The sequence below is a fragment of the Colletotrichum chrysophilum genome, assembly GCF_026319265.1.
Source record: "Colletotrichum chrysophilum strain AFK26 chromosome Unknown scaffold_102, whole genome shotgun sequence".
Taxonomy (NCBI): Eukaryota; Fungi; Ascomycota; class Sordariomycetes; order Glomerellales; family Glomerellaceae; genus Colletotrichum; species Colletotrichum chrysophilum.
This window is the reverse complement of record NW_026517389.1, coordinates 151,225-170,162: the sequence shown is the minus strand read 5'-3', so window position 1 is coordinate 170,162 and position 18,938 is coordinate 151,225. Positions and strand designations below refer to the sequence as shown.

The 18,938-nt window shown below is 51.7% G+C and overlaps 7 protein-coding genes across 7 annotated transcripts; 5 read left to right on the top strand and 2 right to left on the bottom strand.

Annotated features, from left to right (window-relative positions):
• Positions 1 to 3,022: 3,022 nt before the first annotated feature.
• Positions 3,023 to 4,671, top strand: COL26b_010025 (uncharacterized protein; the record flags this gene model as incomplete). Its single annotated transcript, XM_053182737.1, has 3 exons — positions 3,023 to 3,277; positions 3,326 to 3,415; positions 3,658 to 4,671. The coding sequence occupies 3 exons, from the start codon at positions 3,023 to 3,025 to the stop codon at positions 4,669 to 4,671; spliced, it is 1,359 nt and encodes a 452-aa protein (XP_053033371.1).
• A 969-nt stretch (positions 4,672 to 5,640) lies between these two features.
• Positions 5,641 to 6,763, top strand: COL26b_010024 (uncharacterized protein; the record flags this gene model as incomplete). Its single annotated transcript, XM_053182736.1, has 3 exons — positions 5,641 to 5,886; positions 5,935 to 6,025; positions 6,087 to 6,763. 3 exons carry the CDS (start codon positions 5,641 to 5,643, stop codon positions 6,761 to 6,763), a joined length of 1,014 nt encoding a protein of 337 aa, XP_053033370.1.
• A 519-nt stretch (positions 6,764 to 7,282) lies between these two features.
• On the bottom strand, positions 7,283 to 8,690 carry COL26b_010023 (uncharacterized protein; the record flags this gene model as incomplete). Its single annotated transcript, XM_053182735.1, has 3 exons — positions 7,283 to 8,041; positions 8,090 to 8,126; positions 8,179 to 8,690. The coding sequence occupies 3 exons, from the start codon at positions 8,688 to 8,690 to the stop codon at positions 7,283 to 7,285; spliced, it is 1,308 nt and encodes a 435-aa protein (XP_053033369.1).
• Positions 8,691 to 9,539: 849 nt separating this feature from the next.
• COL26b_010022 (uncharacterized protein) lies at positions 9,540 to 10,953 on the bottom strand (the record flags this gene model as incomplete). The annotated part of the gene is made up of 4 exons (XM_053182734.1): positions 9,540 to 9,986; positions 10,040 to 10,397; positions 10,453 to 10,627; positions 10,833 to 10,953. The coding sequence occupies 4 exons, from the start codon at positions 10,951 to 10,953 to the stop codon at positions 9,540 to 9,542; spliced, it is 1,101 nt and encodes a 366-aa protein (XP_053033368.1).
• Positions 10,954 to 13,195: 2,242 nt separating this feature from the next.
• Positions 13,196 to 14,414, top strand: COL26b_010021 (uncharacterized protein; the record flags this gene model as incomplete). Its single annotated transcript, XM_053182733.1, has 2 exons — positions 13,196 to 14,322; positions 14,378 to 14,414. The coding sequence occupies 2 exons, from the start codon at positions 13,196 to 13,198 to the stop codon at positions 14,412 to 14,414; spliced, it is 1,164 nt and encodes a 387-aa protein (XP_053033367.1).
• Positions 14,415 to 15,138: 724 nt separating this feature from the next.
• Positions 15,139 to 16,722, top strand: COL26b_010020 (uncharacterized protein; the record flags this gene model as incomplete). The annotated part of the gene is made up of 1 exon (XM_053182732.1): positions 15,139 to 16,722. The coding sequence occupies one exon, from the start codon at positions 15,139 to 15,141 to the stop codon at positions 16,720 to 16,722; it is 1,584 nt and encodes a 527-aa protein (XP_053033366.1).
• A 614-nt stretch (positions 16,723 to 17,336) lies between these two features.
• On the top strand, positions 17,337 to 18,208 carry COL26b_010019 (uncharacterized protein; the record flags this gene model as incomplete). Its single annotated transcript, XM_053182731.1, has 2 exons — positions 17,337 to 17,604; positions 17,661 to 18,208. The coding sequence occupies 2 exons, from the start codon at positions 17,337 to 17,339 to the stop codon at positions 18,206 to 18,208; spliced, it is 816 nt and encodes a 271-aa protein (XP_053033365.1).
• Between the last annotated feature and the right edge of the window lie 730 nt (positions 18,209 to 18,938).

Below are 18,938 nucleotides of genomic sequence, written 5' to 3'. Positions count from 1 at the left end.
TACACGCCATGTTTTCGCTTTCGAGTCGGTTCACAGAGGCGCCAGGAGTTTTGCGTCTTGCGCAAAATGACCTGCCCGGTCTCGCAGAAAGATTCTACCGAGCAGCCTCTGGTGAATTGGATCATTTCGAAGGCAGCTACAGAGGAGTCGGCATGGCCGAGGTTCAGACTGCTTTCCTCTTGGCACATTACCAGTACACTTATCTGCCTGTTGGATCAGCCTCTTCTCAGTATTCCAGGGCAGTCAGGTGGGCATACACTTGTAACCTACATCAAGTCGACAATCCTCGCCCAGAGCCTCGAAGAGATGAATCGGATTACACCGTAGACGATGAGGAGAAGAGATGTCTATGGTGGGCCCTGTGGGCCATGGATAGTTTCGCCAGTCAGATGTCTTCAGTGCCTCCGAATATTGAAGATGGAAGTTCGAGCACCCTGTTGCCCTCTTGCCGGCTGTCGGAACTCGCTATTGGTAACTTCCCGCCCTCTGCGAGGAGATCGTTAGACGGCGATCGAGAAAAGAACTGGTACAACCCACTACCTGGAGAGACACCAGGAGTTAAGGCGCAATTAGTCAGGCTATCAGCGACTGCACTGGCGCGGGAAATGAGTTCTTTGATAAGACTGAGGCAAGCTAGGCCCACAATCGCCGTCAAAGATCGTCTTGACCGTCTCGAGAGGCAATGGTACTGCATGATATTAGGCCTCTCTCCTGAGTTTCTGTCTCCGGAATATAGCGCAGCTGATCAGAGTGTGGAGGGTCATCGTCTGAGACTTGAAGCTTTACATCTGGTACACGTGTAAGTATGATCATATGGCCTTTTAGATTCAACATTAAGATTTTGCGTCATACTAAAAGATGATGCTAGAACAGGCTTACTATCTGGAATACCGCCGCTGCGCCCACTAACGATGGAGCGCGATAGGTGGCTAGATAGAAACGAAGCATCATACAACTATGAAACCCGATGGAGCAATAGCATATCCCACGCTCTTCGCATTGTCGCACTTTACCAACATGGAAATTGGCCTTCTCAAGCATTTCTCGAAGGTGATGCAATCACTCTGTTCCCCATCCTGTGGACAGCAGCGTCGTTCTTGTCCCTTGCACTCATGAGGTCTGGACCGGTTGATGCCACGGAGAAAATAGCCTTGCTGGATGCATTAGACTCAGTCATGATACAGCTGATGCAGGCATCGCGACATTGGGGCATTGCTAGACGTTTCCTTTGTGAGTGGAGATTTCCAAGTTCTTCAGTTTCATTGCTGACTAGCCACTCTTTCAAGCCTCTCTAAAAGAGCTTCGAGGCTTAAGTTATTTCAGACTTGACATGAGTACCATTTTCCAGCTTGTTTTAGGGATCTACAGTCCCCTCAAACCGGATGCCGTGGAGCGTGAGGAACCGAAGGGCTCTTTGGACCCAACTGTCGAAGAGGATGGTGTCTTCAGGGACGACCAGAACTCCGAAGGCGATCCAAGTCAGATGACATCTGCGTGGACCGGAGAAGATATTTCCTCGTTTATCGACTGGTCTGGTGGAAACCCGAACGATCAAGGCAGTGAATGGTGCGGTCCAGAGACCTCATACGGGCTTTAGTGACTGTGAACAGAAACTATCGAGAGTTAGGAAATGCATCCAGGAGAAAGCAGTTCCGATTCGAGTGTTTTTCAAACTCAACCTGTGCGACGTTGTCCGTCCAAACCCAACAATTTACGTGAACTTATCTCTGATCACCGCTCTAGACCCCGCGGTGGCGTGAGAAATCCTTGAGATGGCGTCATTCTACCCCTCAAAACCCCACGATACACCTTTGCCCCAACTGGGGAAGATGGGGCACTCCAAAGAAGACATTAAGAACACGTAACCAACTGTGCTCATTAACCAAGATTGACGAGATACCGTATTTTTTACCTTGTGCTTGGCGGTAACCTGTTCATAATGACGCAAGAACGATAGCGATTGATGTGATGAATGCCAAGAGGACAGGGCCTTGACTTTTCGCAGTCACCAACACCAACCTTTATCATTGTCCAGACCAACCGCCGACATCCGAAGCGATTACTGCCCTATGAACTTTTCTTAGCCAAGAACGAGGTATTTGCCTGAATGGCTGGCTTCACATTGCGTGATCATGCACAGTATTTGTGTCAGTGGGAGTCGTGGGGTATGTGGATGATTGCTTATCCAAATGGAAATATGCGATGATTAGTCGATCATTCTGGATATTTCCTTCGTACCTCAGCGATTTGGAAGCTGATGACAACATGACCTAAGGCCATGTGTTTCCGTATACCCAAGACTTAAGGAATCACAACTCGTGATGGGCTAGTCGAGTGTTAACCTTCCATCTGCTTGACTGCTGTATAACTATGATGGGTAAACACATGAGCCCTGGATGGCCTAGGCTAGAGAAACATCCATGGCTAATCTATAGAGTATATGAAGGGGCGCGAGTCCGGGGCAGCTCCTCCTCCACACCACCACAAACACCACCACAACCAATTGCTCCCTTCAACATCAAGATACCGCCAACATACCCGGGCTCTTTCACAGACTTTTGAATTCTCATGCATGCGCATGCAACTTCAGCAAATAAGATCTCACCGATAATGAACAGAGGATCTCCGCAGGGTGAAATTGCTGGAAAGCTACCAGGTAAATGCCAACCTTTAGTATGGTGTTCGGCCTTAGGATTGGGCATCTTAGTCGGACTTCAGCCGGTCTGCGTCGGGTCTCGCCCGATCTCTGGGTTCCATCGGGTGCCCATTACGGCCAGAATATGCTTCCAAGACTTTTGACGACTTACAAACCCTCCATTACGACAGAATCCTGCAGCCTTTTGTTGTACTCCACGTGGAGTACCAAATCTTGGCAAACAGAATGCTTTTGATATAACATCGTGGAGAATATGGTTGCGGCCATGAGAAAGTCCGCTAATTGTCCTTGCGAAGACAATCAGAAAACTGGCACCCAATTCATCTATTCTACGCGGTTTCTTAAGGGCATTAACTACTTCTAGGTATGCCTGGTTCCATCGCGGAAGTCCGGCCAGCCGATGCCGATGCCAAAACTTCAGCTTCTTCTCAAAGCAACGACAAGGGCATCGTCGAGCCGGCTATCACTGAGGTCCTCCAAGAAGCACCGAAACGAACATGGAAATCTTATTTGTGGGACACCTTCGACAAGTCTCCAGAGGAACGTCGATTTCTCTTCAAGCTCGATGCGGTGTTGATGACATTGGCATCACTCGGTTACTTCATTAAGTATTTGGATCAGGTACTTGATGAAAGCCCGACGAAAATGAGCAGTGACTGAAACATCTAGGTCAACATCAACAATGCATTTGTGTCTGGCATGAAAGAGGATCTCAGCCTGTATGGGAATGAGCTCAACTATATGCAAGTTTGTTGGACGGTAGGATACGTGATTGGAGAGATTCCCAGGTGAGTCCACCCCTTACTGTGTCACTCAACATCCATAATGACAGCCTCCCCAGTAACATGCTTCTCACCCGGATTCGCCCTCGAATCTGGATTCCAATTTGCGAGGTAGGAAACTAGAAGCAAATTACACATTCAAACAGCAACTGATTGGCATATTAGGTTACCTGGTCGGTTCTCACTATCCTACTTGCAAAATGCCAGACTTCAACTCAGATCTACGTCCTTCGCTTCTTCATTGGCCTTGCAGAATCCACCTTTTATCCAGGGATGCAATACATCATTGGCTCCTGGTACCGGAAAGACGAACTGGCCAAGCGTAGTTGCTTGTTCCATGCAATGGGAAACGTTGGGTCAATGGTTTCCGGCTATCTTATGGCTGGTGCCCATAATCTTGACGGCGTGCATGGCTATCACGGCTGGCAGTGGCTGTTCATCACCAACACTATCGTGTCCCTCCCGATTGCCATTTCTGGATTCTTGTTCCTGCCTGATTTACCAGAAATCACAAAAGCCTGGTACTTTACTCCCGATGAAATCGTCCTAGCTCAAAAGCGTATGCAGCTGGAAGGACGTGCCCAGAGGGCCCCTTATACGAAGGCAAAGTTCGTCAAGATCTTTTCCAGTTGGCATATCTGGACTCTGGTCATTCTTTACATTGTCTTCAACAACGGCAACGGAGGAAACTCTCAACCCGCGTTTCCCCTTTGGCTGAAGTCTGAGGGCTACAGTCTTCGCGAAGTCAATATCTATCCCACGATTACCGAGGTAGTCAGCATTATCACCACATTGATCTACGCATGGACCTCAGACAGTCTGTTTCGAGGAGCTCGCTGGCCAGCAATCGTCTTCTCAGGGCTAGTCAAAATCATCGCTTATGTTCCCTTGACAATTTGGAATGTGCCCAACAGCCTCAAATGGGCATGCTTCATCCTGTGTGGGTTTGGAGGAGGAATCAGTGGCCTCACATTCGCCTGGGCCCACGAAATCTGCAGCGATGATAACGAGGAAAGGGCTTTGGTCACCGGGGCCATGAATCAAATGGCGTACGTCTTTCAGGCATGGCTGCCATTGGTGATTTGGCAACAGGTCGAGGCCCCTGCTTACCCCAAAGGCTACCCGAGCATGGCTGCCCTTTCAATCGTTCTGATCGGCATTGCCTTTGTCATTCGTTTCCTACACAAGCGGGAGATACGTCTCAAAGGTGCACTTGGGTCAAATCCTGCCTGAAAACCGGATGCCGGGGGTTAGCTGTCCCTTTCCAGCTGGGGTTCACAAGAATACGTGCAAGTTTCTCCAATGAGGTATGGGTAGGAACCATTCAAGGCGCAGAGAAAGTTGAATTTAGCCTGAATAATGCAACATCTACACATGAGTCTCTCAAGCGGCACAAATTGGGCCTTTCTCTCTTCTTTCTCCAGCCCGCATTTACTTGCGGACGCCTGAGTCAACCCGACTGAACATTAAAAGAAGACTACTGCACCCAGCTGACAGGTCTCCACTAGGCCGTCCGCCGCTTCGGACGAATACCCCATACAATGCGAACCGCGACGCGAATCGGACGACGAGAAGGTGGATAAGAGTGTTTTTTGAGCTGTACATTTGCGTGTCAGCGGCTTGCATATTGCGATTTGACTAAAGTTGCACTTATGTGTATCAAGGATGAGGGAGGCAAATGTCTCGGCCTTTTAATGAGTGTGCCAACTTGATAGAGGATGAGTTCAGTCTCACATCCAGCTGGTGTCCTGATGCCAACAACGGCTAATAGGCGACTGATGTGAAGACTTTCTCGTCTTTGCCTGTGTTATTTACCAGGCGCTCAAACGTCAATTGATGCGCATGACATCCAAGGTGCCAGTCTCTACGTCATTAGTAGGACTAGTAAGACAGAGATTGATCCATCATTGTCAGGGTTGCACGAACAGCCAAGACTTGGGGATAGTACTGTGTGGCAACTCAAATGCGAAAGCGAGCCCAGCCTCATCTTCTCGGATTGCGGAGCACAAACGCGAAGAGCGAAATGATACCGAAGACGCGAACATGATGTCGTCGTAAAGGCGCAACGCATGATCAATACAATAGACTCAACGCGAGTCCTCATCTCAGCTAGATTCTTAGTATCTGCAGTCACAAAACAGACATCACACTTACTACTACTTTTCTTCTTCCCCGGCCACCAGCTTTGAAGCTCAGACCAACATGGCCTCTCCTACACCGACCAACTTTGCCATGAGGCTCACTGCGTTCGGCGCACCTCTGACGAAGGTCGAACTCCCCGTGCCCGAGGCTTCTGCGGGTACCGTCGTCGTGCGAAATCTCGCAACATCCCTCACGTCCTACATGCACCTCATCTTAGATGGCAAGCTGCCACAGCACAACTTGCAGCTCCCAGTCATTCCGAATCCGCCATGCGTGGGACGTATTCATGCCGTGGGCCCGGACGCGGTACGCCTCAAGTCTGGCGATCTTGTGTACATCTAACCAATGGTACAGGCTCGCGATGATCCCTACACCAAGATTGTGCAGGGTCACATCTGCGGCACGAGTGACGGGGCCTATAGGCTCTGGGAAGAGTGGAAGGAAGGTGCATTCCAGCAGTACACCAAAGTCCCCCTGGAGAACTGTATTCTGCTCACTATGTGGAGAGCTTGGCTACAGCCCAGCGGTGCCACAGTCCATCGCAAACTACGCTGTCTTCGCTGGAGCTATCATTGAAGCCGCAAAGCTGAAGCCCGCCGAGACCATCATCATTGGCCCATCGTCTGGTATGTTCAGCGGTCTAGCCGTTGAAATTGCCTTGGCCGTGGGTGGAAACGTCATTGCCCTCGGACGGAGCGAGAGAAAGCTCGCGGCAATGAAGCAGAGAATCGGTGGAGATCCAGGCCGTCTGAAGTACGTTGTGATGACGGGCGACGACGAGATAGACTCCGGAGCAATTATGCAGGCCACACCAGATGGAGTCGGAGCTGAGGTCTACAATGACTGGACCCCTGAGGGCAACACCGGGGCGTTCTACCTCTCAGCTGCGTCCCGCACGCTAAAGTTCAATGGTCGCATTGTCCTAAGCGGCGGAACGACTGCAGGGCTTGGAGGTTTGAGCTACATCTCGGCAGTTACCAGAGATCTACAAATCCTTGGAAAGTGGGTTTGCAACCGTCAAACTGTGGAGCAGTTGCTCGGCATGGTGACTTGTGGATTGCTGAGGATTGGCGTCGAAAGCGGTACTATACTGAAGGAGTTTACTCTAGATCAGGTGATGGAAGCTGTGGAATACGCTCGGGAAAATGTCGCATGGAGACACTACGCTGTTGTTTGCCCATAGTGTCATGAGCTTCACAATGTAGGTGAAGCCCTGTTTGTAAGCTGAGTAGATATGCTATAGCAAGGATTTGAATGTATTTTATATCACAGGAAAGTGTGAAACTGTTGCTTTGATTTTGTTAAGAAACGATTATGTGATGGGCTTAATTCTTACGCATTAGATACAACCCATTTAATTGGCCTGTGGCCCAGCGGTATGTTTCCGGTGTCGTTCTATAGACCTATGCCTCTGAAAGACCGTTAGTGGAAGTAATAATGATGATAGCGGCGGCAATCATAATAACGAAGACGACGACGATGATAACGACGACAGTGGCGATAGCAGCGACGACCACAGTAAATCAGAGTGTATCACCACAGAAAATATAGTTGCTCTAGTATAGGAAAATTAAGCGGTCGCTTAAATATTTAAAGCTATATAAGAAAGATGTGAAACCCCTATGTAGATTTAAGAAGAAAAACATGACATGCTTTTTTTCTAGTAGCCGCAGATCCCAGTCACTATTGGTATCCGTGATAATCACGCAGGGCCGATACCGTCAAAGAAGACCTCGTCTAACAGCGGAAACAAGGCGCTCTGACCGACCCACTGCTCCTCAGCAGCGCCTCTGATACGCTCAGGTGGCAGAATAAAGCCATAGTCCCCCGTATCAGGAAGCTCAATGGTGTACGAGAAGTCAGCACCACCGATAGCGTAGACGTGGTCCGGAGCAGCTCCGGTCGTTGTGTACAGCGTAGCACCACTCGGTCCAAAGGTGAACGTCGTGCGCCGCTCGGAGCTGTCCCGGATGACCTCGCTCAGGATTGATGCGGCCTTGGTCCACTTTCCAAGCTCGGGTGCATACCACTCCTCCTTCGATCCGAATGGTGAAAGGATGTACTGGCCGTAGCTGTGCCAGTCGATAAACAGCTTGATTCCAGCCGCGTCACGGACCTTGCGGACGTAGGCATCGAGACCTTGGTTCTCAATAGTGTCGGAATGTCTCTGACCACGATAGGCTTGGGCGCAGGCGTTTGTCGAGGCACCGAGTGAGTTTACGTCCCATCCGTACTCCCAGTTTCTGTTGATGTCTGTACCATAGCAGGACTGGTTCTGCGGCGGCGGGGGAGGCGGGGTGCGGGTCTTTCTCCAGAGACGATCAACTTCCTGGGAGTACGCAAAGCCGTCGGGGTTGACGATGGGGAAGATGTGGAAGTCATAAGTGTTCAACCAGGAGTCCGTGGCATTGGTGGCGTTCTTGTGGGTGTTGATGAGTTGGAGAGTTAGGTACTCAACCACCTTGATCAGGTTAGCCGAATGCTCTGGGACATTCAGCGGTTAACTTACCTTGGACGTAATCCATTCTCGGGCATGCACGTTGCCGCTGAAATGACATTAGAGCCTGTTTTATCATAATCTGACAGCATACAACTCACTGGTAAAGAACAGCTGGCTTTCCTGGGCCGCCGTCTCCCCAAAGGTGAATACCCTGGATGGTCCGATTCTCATAAGAGTGACCGGCGGTAATCAATTCGGAGTTGTCGGGAAAAGACTCGTGGAGGTTCTTGATGTACTGAATATGGTCCGCATACGGATGGTAGGAGTCATACCATGACAAATCGTCGACATCACGCTTGTATGTACCCCTGAGCTGAGACTCTGCTGTGATAGACTCGCCGAGATCTTTGTGAAGCACGCGGTAATCTAGACCCTGGGCCTCAACGTTGGCGACCTGGTCAGGAGAGACCACAATGTCGATGTGAGTGTCGATGTCGTGGTTCCATTGCTCGTGGGGGATTGTCGAGAGCTTTTGTTGGACGGAGGCCAGTTTGCTAAGAGTCTTGACGCGGAGAACTTGGTAACCTTCATACGAGATGGCGCCTCGCTTCTGGACAGAGAGTCCCGCGGCGAGGGAGGCTACGAGTGAGGCGACGAGGATGGGCTTCATCGTCGCAACTGAAGGTCTGTAACGGTCTACAGCGGTGCACGCGAAAAAGGACTGAGGCTAGGAATCTTAGGGCGAGGGACACTGCGGATGCCTTTAAGTATCTCACCACCAAGCTGGCAAGGATTCGTGAGTTTTCTGCTGATTTTGCGCATCTTCTAGGAAGTAAGCGCCAAGCCTGTCCCGCACTGGAGTACGATGATGGTGTGCTGTTACGAACTAGGATGAAATAGCAGACTTTGCACTCTGAGCTGCACTCTGAGCATGCAAGTTCCAGGTCTCAGTGCAAGCTAGGAAAGGCCCCAAGAAGCGTTCTTCTGCCATAGATTCGCAATGACGTAAACCATCAGGGTCACCTTCCTTATGGAGCTAGCAAATGCATGGCGTTTCTCATCATACTGGGACTTTTTAGATTTCGCGATTTTTATTGATCATGGCGTTTTCAATTCTTACCTTCAATTGATCTCCCCCATCCACATCCAATTTGTGGAGGTTTGCGCCACACTATTAAAAAATATGTTTACACTTTAATAGATGCCTACTGAGCATCGTGGTGCTGTTTACGATAACCAGAAAAGCTTCGATCCAGGTTCGCAAGAGTATTGTCAAAGAAAACCGTTATCACATCTTTTCCAAGTTGCAGTGGCTTACTTATTTCGCGACTGACACTCACATTGAGCTTGGCGAGAAGGGCTTTCAGGTCCACGATTGAAGCATGGGTGAAGTTCCACGTCCCGTGGCTTGGGGAAATGCGTCGCTCTTCTATCTCTTCAATGGAATGGCAATGTACGCTGTGAGGTATATACAAGACCACCGGTCCAACTGCTCAGATCGACTCTGGCAACACCATTCTTAAAGTTCATCATGAGTACCGGCCTTCTCTTTCGCGTCTTCGACATTGTCCTTAGAGGCTCCCTCTCGGGTCTCCTTCTGTTCCTCGGCCTGGGTCGGAGCCGCCTCATCGTCTGCGTCAACCTCAACGACTTCGAGGATCGTCTCTCCATCCCATGGTTCGATGTTACCTTCAGAAATATCGGTGATGAATGCTTCCACGGCATCGATCGTGATCTCTCCAGTGAACGGGAACACTTGGCCAGTGGCTGGGTTCTGCAAAGCAACAGCGTCTTCGATGTTTGTGGGCAGGCCGAACATTGCAGGCATCTCAGGGTACTCGGTCAAGTCGACGGTGACAAAAGTGATGTACTGGTGATACTTCTTGGCCAAGGGGATGACGGCGGAGCTCCATGCGTCCAAAAACTGGTCGATCCTGGCGAAGAAGTAGACCAACGACTTGCCCGCCTACATCTCGGTCAGCAACCACAACAGACTTGAAGGGTGGTAGGGGAACAGACATTGAGGTACTCCGCCTCGTTGCGTCTCGTCAATCGCGGTACCAATGGCGCCGCGCACTTCTTGATCAGCTTCTCCATGGCATCGACCTCCTCCAGCTCTGACGACATTTGCATCGCGCCAATGGCATTATTCCAGCATGTAATTCGGCCTGGAGATTCAGGAACGTCGGTCAAGCCGAAAGAATAGCGATCGTGGAAGCGCTCGGCAAGATCATTGTACCGCTCGCGTAGGGAGGATTCTTCGGTGGTGAATTGGCCCAGCACGACGACGTCGTCGCTGCTTCGGAAGGAGGACAGAGTCTGCTTCTCGACGGGGGTTATAACGGGTCGGTTCATGCGATTGACGAAGGCGCCGATTCTGCGCAGGCTCATTAGCTGGGAGTGACAAAAGTCAAGCTTAGAATTCGACGTACTCAGACCCCTTCCGGGAGCCACGATAGTGATGTTTCGTACCATCGGGCCGGTAGAAGCGGATCGCGGGGAAGGAAGCTACGTCGAGGTCGGCGCAAAGGTCGGGGGAGGCTTCGCAATCGACGGAGAGGGCAGTCGGGATCGCATCCTCGACGGCACCCCAGTGCGGCTCAAGAGCTTTAGATGCATCGCTGTTATGGTCAGAGAGGTTACCCAAAGGTGCGACGCGCAACGTACGTTGAAGGCTTCTTGGATCAGTATGTTGCGTGCTAGAACGATATCGTTGAGCTGCTCGGAGCTGCTGGGACATTTATGGCGAGCTTACCGCGACAACTATCCAAGTGATCAGCGTAGCTCCAAAGCTCCAAGGAAGTCAACTTACAGGCAATCAGGCTGTATTCATTGGTGGCAATCGCATCACGAACTTGAGCTTCTGCTTTGTGTTGCCAGCCCAGGCCGGTACCAGCGAGCGCCAGTAGCGGCAAGACAACCTTCAGAGACATTCTAACGAGTGCGACGGTGACGTATGAACACAGTGGCCGGATGCCGAAGAAAAAGAGAGGAAGAAAAAGGCCACTTCAAAGCTCGAGCTTGGGGAATTGACTCGCTGCGGCGGGGAACCCTAGCTGCCCCTTGCACCCCTGAATTTAGATGAACCGCCGTTTGATCGCCTTCAGGGGGTGGGGAATCAGCGCCGAAGCATGAACGGTGTCCTGAACTCCAGAATTTGGACCACAGGTGTGCAATAAGTTAACCACCACCGGCTTCGAAGTGATGTAAAACGGTGAGAATGAGAGCGGAAGCGTGCTAAGCCGAACCGAATCTTCAACGGAGGTGTTCAACGCCGCTGTGGGGCTACCGGTCTCGGGGCCGATCGCACGCCCTGGCCTGTAAATCGCTTGCAACTCCAGAGGCACGGCCGTAACCTCTGGATCGAGAGTACATGTTCCCCGGTCCTTGCCCGCAGCATTAGTTCAGTCCTTCGAACATTCCTCGACTAGACGCTCACCGGTATGGATCCCCCCTCAGCCTATTCCATAAGAGGAAACCTATTCGTAGAAGTGTTGTCGTTGTTGAGGGAGAATTGGTTTTCGAGCATGACACGCATCGAGTCTACTGCGACGATGCCTTCATCCCCGCACAGCACACCTTCCCTCAAGCATGGGGCAACCGCCGTTCTACGATAGTAGCCTCCTGTCTTTCACTGATGAGTTAAGGATCGGTTAAGATTAAGGTTTTCTAGGAGCCGTTTGCCGGCTGATCTCAACCTTATTCAACCCCATGGCCTCGCCCCCACGAACCGGCAAAAACGTGCCGACTTGACAGAGTCTAGACCAACGCGAAGAGAGCCCACTATGGATTGTAACACGAATCGAGCAACTGAGCTTGCAACAGAGATGTCAGCGGAAGCTTGAATCATGTTCAACGGCTACTTCGACTAGCAGACACACACTCAATGCAGGAAGAACTCGGTGTGAGCTGGCCGGCATGTAGCCCCGCTTTCCATCACCGGCAGGCAGCAAGATCGTGTTTGGGTAACACGAGAGGCTGAGCAAACGCTAAGGGTGTGATGACAACCCGGCAGCCGGAAGAGTGATGACATGCAGGCTGCAACACCAGCTCGCCTCGATTGCGCAGTGAATCGACCTGGGCGCTGCATTTTTTGACAAATAGGTATGTCTTAGTTCCCACAGGCTGCTATCTTGTAAAAGCCGGAAACCCAATCGTTCTTCGATATCAAGACAGCATTACGGTGTCTCCTCCTTGAGGGTCTTGTCTCGGGCCGTGTCAAGAGCAAACGAGTTAACATCTGCCCCTCATTACGCCCGTATTCGCCCGCACTAACGGACATAACGATGCCTTCGGCACGGAAATGCAGGTCTATCCGTTGGTGCATGCTCGCTCCCGTCAGCCCCTCACCCACGAGGGCCACCCGCTTGACTCCACCCGCAGACGCGATCCGACATGGGCGCTCTCGATGCAATTATCTTGCCAACCTCCATTGCCAATCGCTGCTTCCCGAGGACCGGGTAGGCCTAACCGGTGCATCTCGTTTGCCCAGCCGGGCAAGCTCATGGGTACGCAAACAACGGGGTTTCAGCTGGCATTGATCGGAGCCATCGGGGGAGTAACCGAGTCCGACAGGAAGTGCAGAAACGCCTCGGTTGCATGCATGACACGCAGCGAATGACGATGCGTGGAAGCCCAACCCCAACATACGCGTTCAATCGAGAGCCAACGTTGTTTGCTGCCGTTTGACACCTTTTTATTTTCTTTGCTTTTTCCTCCACATTGGCTGAGGGGACGCCCAATGAACCTAGTCTCGCTCCAACCGTTGGCAGCGCCTCAACTGTCGGCTGCAGACTGAGACAGAGCGCCCGCCGCCCTTTGCGCTCCTCAACGGATGCATTGCGGAACGGCGTGCCTCTGTGCCCGCTGCGTCATTGAAAGGCACGTCACTGGCCGGTCACCTCTAGCCTAAGCGAGAGATGAGATTTTATTTGTGAGGAATCGAGCAGCGAAACGGGATGGACCGCGAGGTTTCACCGCATGGAGGTCCTTTTCGTACGATGACACCCCTCCCCTCTTAAAGACCGTTTGTCTCGGTCAGACAGAGACCTGGTGCCTGCTCGTCTGCTTCTCTGAAAATCTCTGCGGCTACCTCTGCGTCCCCACGTTTCGTCCTGCCATCCTTCTTTAGCGTTCATCCGTGCGAGAACTTGACGGCGATATCTGTGGAACGACATGGCATCCGCGTTCATCGAGCTGGCGACGGGTCCTTCAAGGACGGAGCCGTCAATCCCAAGCCCTCCCGCTTCTATCCCAAGCCCTCCAGCTGATCCGCAGCCTTCGAGAACGGGGCCGTCTGTCCGGGATCCTGCTGCCGATCCACAGCCTGGGGTGGCTGCAGATACGCGGATTGAACCGAACCCGGACCTCGATGGTGGAGATGACAACGACGATGCAGACTCTGCCATCGACGCCCAGAGTATTGTATCGTCTACGGCGTCGCTGTCCGAGAGCATCTTCGACTATCGCAAGCTTCATGGTCGGACGTACCAGAACAGCAAGACGACAGAGTACTGGGCGCCGAACGACGAGCAACAGAATGACGGGCTAGACATGATCCATAACGCACTGCTGATGCTTCTTGACGACGAGCTCTTTCTGGCGCCAATTGGTGATAACCCACAGCGCGTCCTGGATGTCGGCACGGGGACAGGGATTTGGGCAATCGACTTCGCAGACCAGTACCCCGATGCCGAGGTTCTTGGTACAGATATCAGTCCTATTCAGCCGACGTGGGTACCTACCAACCTGCGGTTCGTCATGGATGACTGCCTCCTCGACTGGATGTGGCCGGAGAATCACTTTGACTTCGTCCACCTGCGATGTCTCTACGGTAGTATACCAGACTGGGTCAGCTTGTACCGGTCAGCTTTCCGGCACCTCAAGCCTGGTGGTTGGGTTCAGAACCTAGAATTCGACGTCAACATCCAGTCCGACCATATACAGCTCCCGCCCGATCACATCTTCCACGAATGGAGGCAAATTTTCGACCAAGGTGGAGAGAAGATGGGACGGTCCTTCTCAATCTCCCGGGGGCACACAATGAAGCACAACATGGAGGCAGCTGGGTTCGTCGACGTGGTGGAGAGGAAGATCAAGACGCCCATGCACGGATGGCCGAAAGATGAGAAGCTGCAACACGCGGGGCTTCTCATCCATATGGCCTTTGATCAGAGTCTGGAGGGATTTGCCACGTTCCTGATGACGGAGATTCTGGGATGGGATCCGATACAGGCGACGGTACTTGGGGCGCAGATGAGGAGGGAAATGAAGAAGAAGTCTAACTACGCTTGGTGCGAGACGTACGTGTCCCTCCTGACATGGTGGATATGATGGATACGGCTGACTATTTTCCAGGACTATTGTTTATGGGCGCAAGCCAGCGATCTTCTGAAAGGAGCTGGGGAGACGACCAAGAAGAGACCAATGCAGATCAGCGAAACAGACCCTTCCAAGTTTGCCCGGCTTATATCAGTCCGGTAGCTCTACTAGGAGGAAGACGGGGGTTTTCTGTTCTGAACGAGAATCGTGTCGACAACAACCATTATCATTAGGAAGAACGCCTAGTTCCATACGCGCCATATCCCAATAATCAACAGCCTTGATTAAAACAAGGCAAAAATAATATCAAAGCCTGCTCAATTTCTTAATCCTCCAGCCGACTGCCTAGCCATCTTACCAACGTCGATAGCGATGCGTTGCCACGCGGATGCATCCGCCCGATCAATCACACGAAGTTTGTCATGTACATGTTGTTTAATTCAGTCGCCATCACCTGTTTGTTTCAATATGCCATTCAATCGCCGCCGATGCGAACTCTTTGATGTTTTGAGTGCGCCTTCGGTCAATGTCCGGTCATCGGCACGTCGTACCCGGCGGATGTGTCCGAAGTGCAGTGACTTGTTGCCCCTCCCCCGCTCCCCCGCATGAGGGGCAACTCACCGTTCCCGCGGGAGTTACGACGGACTCACTCCCGTCTCGGGAATCTTTCACGTTATTTTTGACGAATTTCCCATTGCTTAAGAACATTCCTCATCGTTGAGGGCAAATTAGCGTCATCTAACGATTCGGTTCCAAATCATCGTCTTCGCCCGACTCGTCGATTTCCCACCGCTGTCATGCCTCTGCCCAGCACCGAATGCGACGTTCTCGTCGTCGGCAGCGGCAACGCAGGATTCTCCGCCGCTCTGTCAGCCGCTGAAACGCAGTTCCCATCCGGCCAAAAGCCAACTGTCCTGCTAATTGACAAATGTCCCGAAGAATGGGTTGGAGGAAACTCCTACTTCACCGCCGGCGCCTATCGTACAGTCCACGACGGCCTCGACGATGTCCTCCCGCTCGTCAACAACGTCGACAGCGAAAAGGCGACCAAGATTGACCTGGCACCTTACAGGGTTGAGAACTTTGCAAAGGACATGGAAAACGTCTGCGCTGGACGTTCGGACAAGGAGCTCTCTCGAGCACTGATCACGGACTCACGGTCTACCGTGAAGTGGCTTGCAGAACATGGCATTCGTTTCCAGCTTTCTTTCAACCGACAGGCATATGAAGTCAACGGGAGGATCAAATTCTGGGGCGGGCTGTGTCTCAAGACCGAGGACGGAGGCAAGGGTCTCATCGCGGATCATCTAGCTGCGGCCAAAGCCAGTGGTGTGCTCCTCTCTTGGGGTACTGGGCTGAAAGGGGTCAAACGACAGACCGAGGGTGGGAAGCATCGCTATCTGGCTACGGTTGTTCACGAAGGAGTGGAGCAGGTCATTTCAGCAAATGCGATTGTATTCGCAGCAGGCGGCTTTGAGTCGAACCCACGGATGCGCAGTCAGTATCTTGGACCTGGGTGGGATATGGCAATGGTGCGCGGGACACCGTATAACATGGGAGACTGCATCGAGCTGGCTATTCGTGATCTCGACGCTTTGCCTGTAGGCAACTGGTCCGGGTGCCATGCTACATGTTGGGATGCAAATGCGGATCCGTCAGTCGGTGACCGCGAGGCATCCAACGAGCACACCAAGTCCGGATACCCCCTGGGCCTCATGATCAATGTCGAAGGAAATCGGTTCGTTGACGAAGGTGTTGCAATGAGAAACTACACGTATGCCAAGTTTGGCCGTGCCATCCTCCAACAGCCGGATCACGTCGCATTCCAGATTTGGGACGCCCGAACGACACCATGGTTACGATCTGAAGAGTATCGCCCGGAGAGACTCAAGGAAAATCGCTTCGAGGCGGCAACGATTGAAGAGCTCGCAGACATCTTATCTTCGAATGGACTCAAAGATCGTGAAAAGTTCCTCAGCACTTTGCACGAGTACAACTCTGTAGTATATGCGTTTCAGCAGGAAAACCCATCGGCAAAGTGGGATCCTTCTGTTCTGGACGGTGTTTCGACACAATCATCGACGAAGCAACTGCCATTGGCCAAGTCGAATTGGGCACTTCCTGTTGATAAGGGTCCGTTTCTTGCTGTCAAGGTGACTTGCGGGGTTACGTTCACATTTGGCGGACTCAAAGTGGACGCTGAGAATGCGCAGCTAATCAGTGCCACGACAAGGAAACCCATCCCAGGATTGTTTTGCGTTGGTGAGATGATGGGAGGCCTGTTTTACCAGAACTATCCAGGAGGTAGTGGGCTGACTTCGGGTGCTGTCTTTGGTCGGAGGGCAGGCAAAGCTGCCGCGGTGAGCGGCGGGGAGGTTTGATCGGCATTCATGAGCTTTGTTTCGCCATTCCATACATTACCTGGAAAATATATGAATACCTGCCCATGAGAAATGAAGCTTCTAATTTCCAGAAGCTCCCGTTGACATTTGGGTTTTGTCCATGGGAGTATGGCATGATGAAGAAGACCCTTGTTTGTTTACGTGGATGAGTACCTCCGAGTCTGTTCCTGTTTTCGAGGCCTCTGGATTCTTCTTTATGCAAGATTCGAATGGAAAGCTTTCATTAGGTATAATTACGCCATCTTTTCTCCGGACTGGAGCCAAGGGGACATCATTAAGCCAAATGTAGAAGGGGTGTCTGTCGTTACGCCAGTTCTTGCCTTTCGAGTGAGTGGGAGGCAGGCGCCTGACTTGATCCTTCCCCCATCAGATCGCACCTTCCTTCTTTTGCAGTTTCCTTTCCACACTTTGGCAGAAGCACCGCAAAATCTGGAAGGTGGCAGAACCTTCCCGCCTTCCGGTCCAGATCTTGGGCCTCTTCTGTCCAACTTCAACCTTTTCAACCCATCTCCATCGTCCCACACATGGCGTACTGATCTTCTTCGACTTCACGTCTCCCAGTGCATCCGATACAAGGCAAAGGCATTTTCAACATGGCCAAAGGAGAGGAGCGCCGTCTCACAGACGTGTCAATCTCGTGGACCGACGCTTCTGGCCAGCGCCTCCGACTTGAGCCGTCCAAGGACGTCAAGACTACACTCCTCCTACGAGAGGACCCCAAGACATGGGGTTGGATCCAGGTTACATTCCCAAGCACCGACAGCGCCCATGCCAGACGGAAGTCCAAGGGCATCAAGCCTCGCCTCCTCCCCACGCCTGGCCGCAATACCTTCATTGACTTGCTTCCTCCGAACATTGAAGGTACTGCCCTGTCTTCCCCTCCTCAAAAAGAACCATATCTAACCTCGGCAATCTAGTGTTCGCCACCACCTTTAAGCCCCGCGACGAGCCCGATTCTGTTCTCGTCGTCGATGTCACCCTGGAAGATCCCGATGTGGTCTGGATCAGAGCTCGAGATGCCGGCTCGGTTGCCCTCAACGATGCGCAGATGGAAGCCGTTCACCTCTCGAAGTTATTCCCCGAGACTTCCCGATTCAGGATTTCCGTTCCTTCCGACAAGAAGGTCAAAAAGCAAGACTGGGACTGGGATAAATACTTTGCTGATGACACAGCCAGAACGGCGTACAACTACGGCTTCGTTGTCGACAAGCGCCACCGCGGTGGGCTAAGAAAGCCTCGTCGAGAGGCCGATTGGAGAAATTATCACATGAGAGGACAGTCTCCGCGGCAGCCTATTCAATCCAGGCTGCCATTCAACGTCAAGAAAAGTGGCAAAGACGTCGAAATGGCTGGTGCCGCTGCCCCGAAGAAGAATAATCTCGAAGACAAAACTATCCGTCTGAGTGTCCCCGACGTCATGGAGGATGAAGGGGAGAATGAAGTCAACAACGAACATGACGTCTAGATTGAGAGAGAGGAATACGGCCAACGAGTCTATATTTCTATGGTATTTTCATCGCTAGTTGCGTGGCGTTTTGACTGCGGAAGATTGTGGCGGCGAAATGTTTCTCAAGAAAAAAGGTCTGGCGAATATTTCACAAGGCGTTGCTGGTAGAAATCGTGTTGCAAATCACGACTTTCGACATTTTCAGTCACTCCCATCTTGATAGTTAGGTAGAACACCACGTACCCAATTCAAGACATTCAAGACTAATCTTAGTCAAAAGGATGCATCCCTTTTTCCTCTCTCTGCCGCATTTTACAATCCTTGACAGCTGTGCAGAAGCACAACTGATATGTGCAGCATTGAACAGAACCTACACTTGCAAATTCTTCACATTGCTTGGACCTTGATAATTTGGCTGGTGGGAACGTATCAACCACGGCTCAAACACGCTGGGATCATTTACTGTCGGCATCCTCCTTGTCGTGCGTCTTTATCGTCGTACGTCCTCATCGTTTTCGCCCCTGCCCGGGATCCGGCCCTCCATTTTCCGCGAGGGCAAGAAATTACATTACGAGCTAGAGTCGCTCACGGTACAGCGCTGAAAGAAAGCGTTGTGTCTAAAAGATGGACGTCGCTCACCGTAAATGGAAGATCGCATTGATTGAAACCCAAATCCCTGCGAACTTGAGGACAGGGCGGTAAACTGCCCGCGCAGCGACATGGATGAATTGGTGTTATGTCTAAAAAG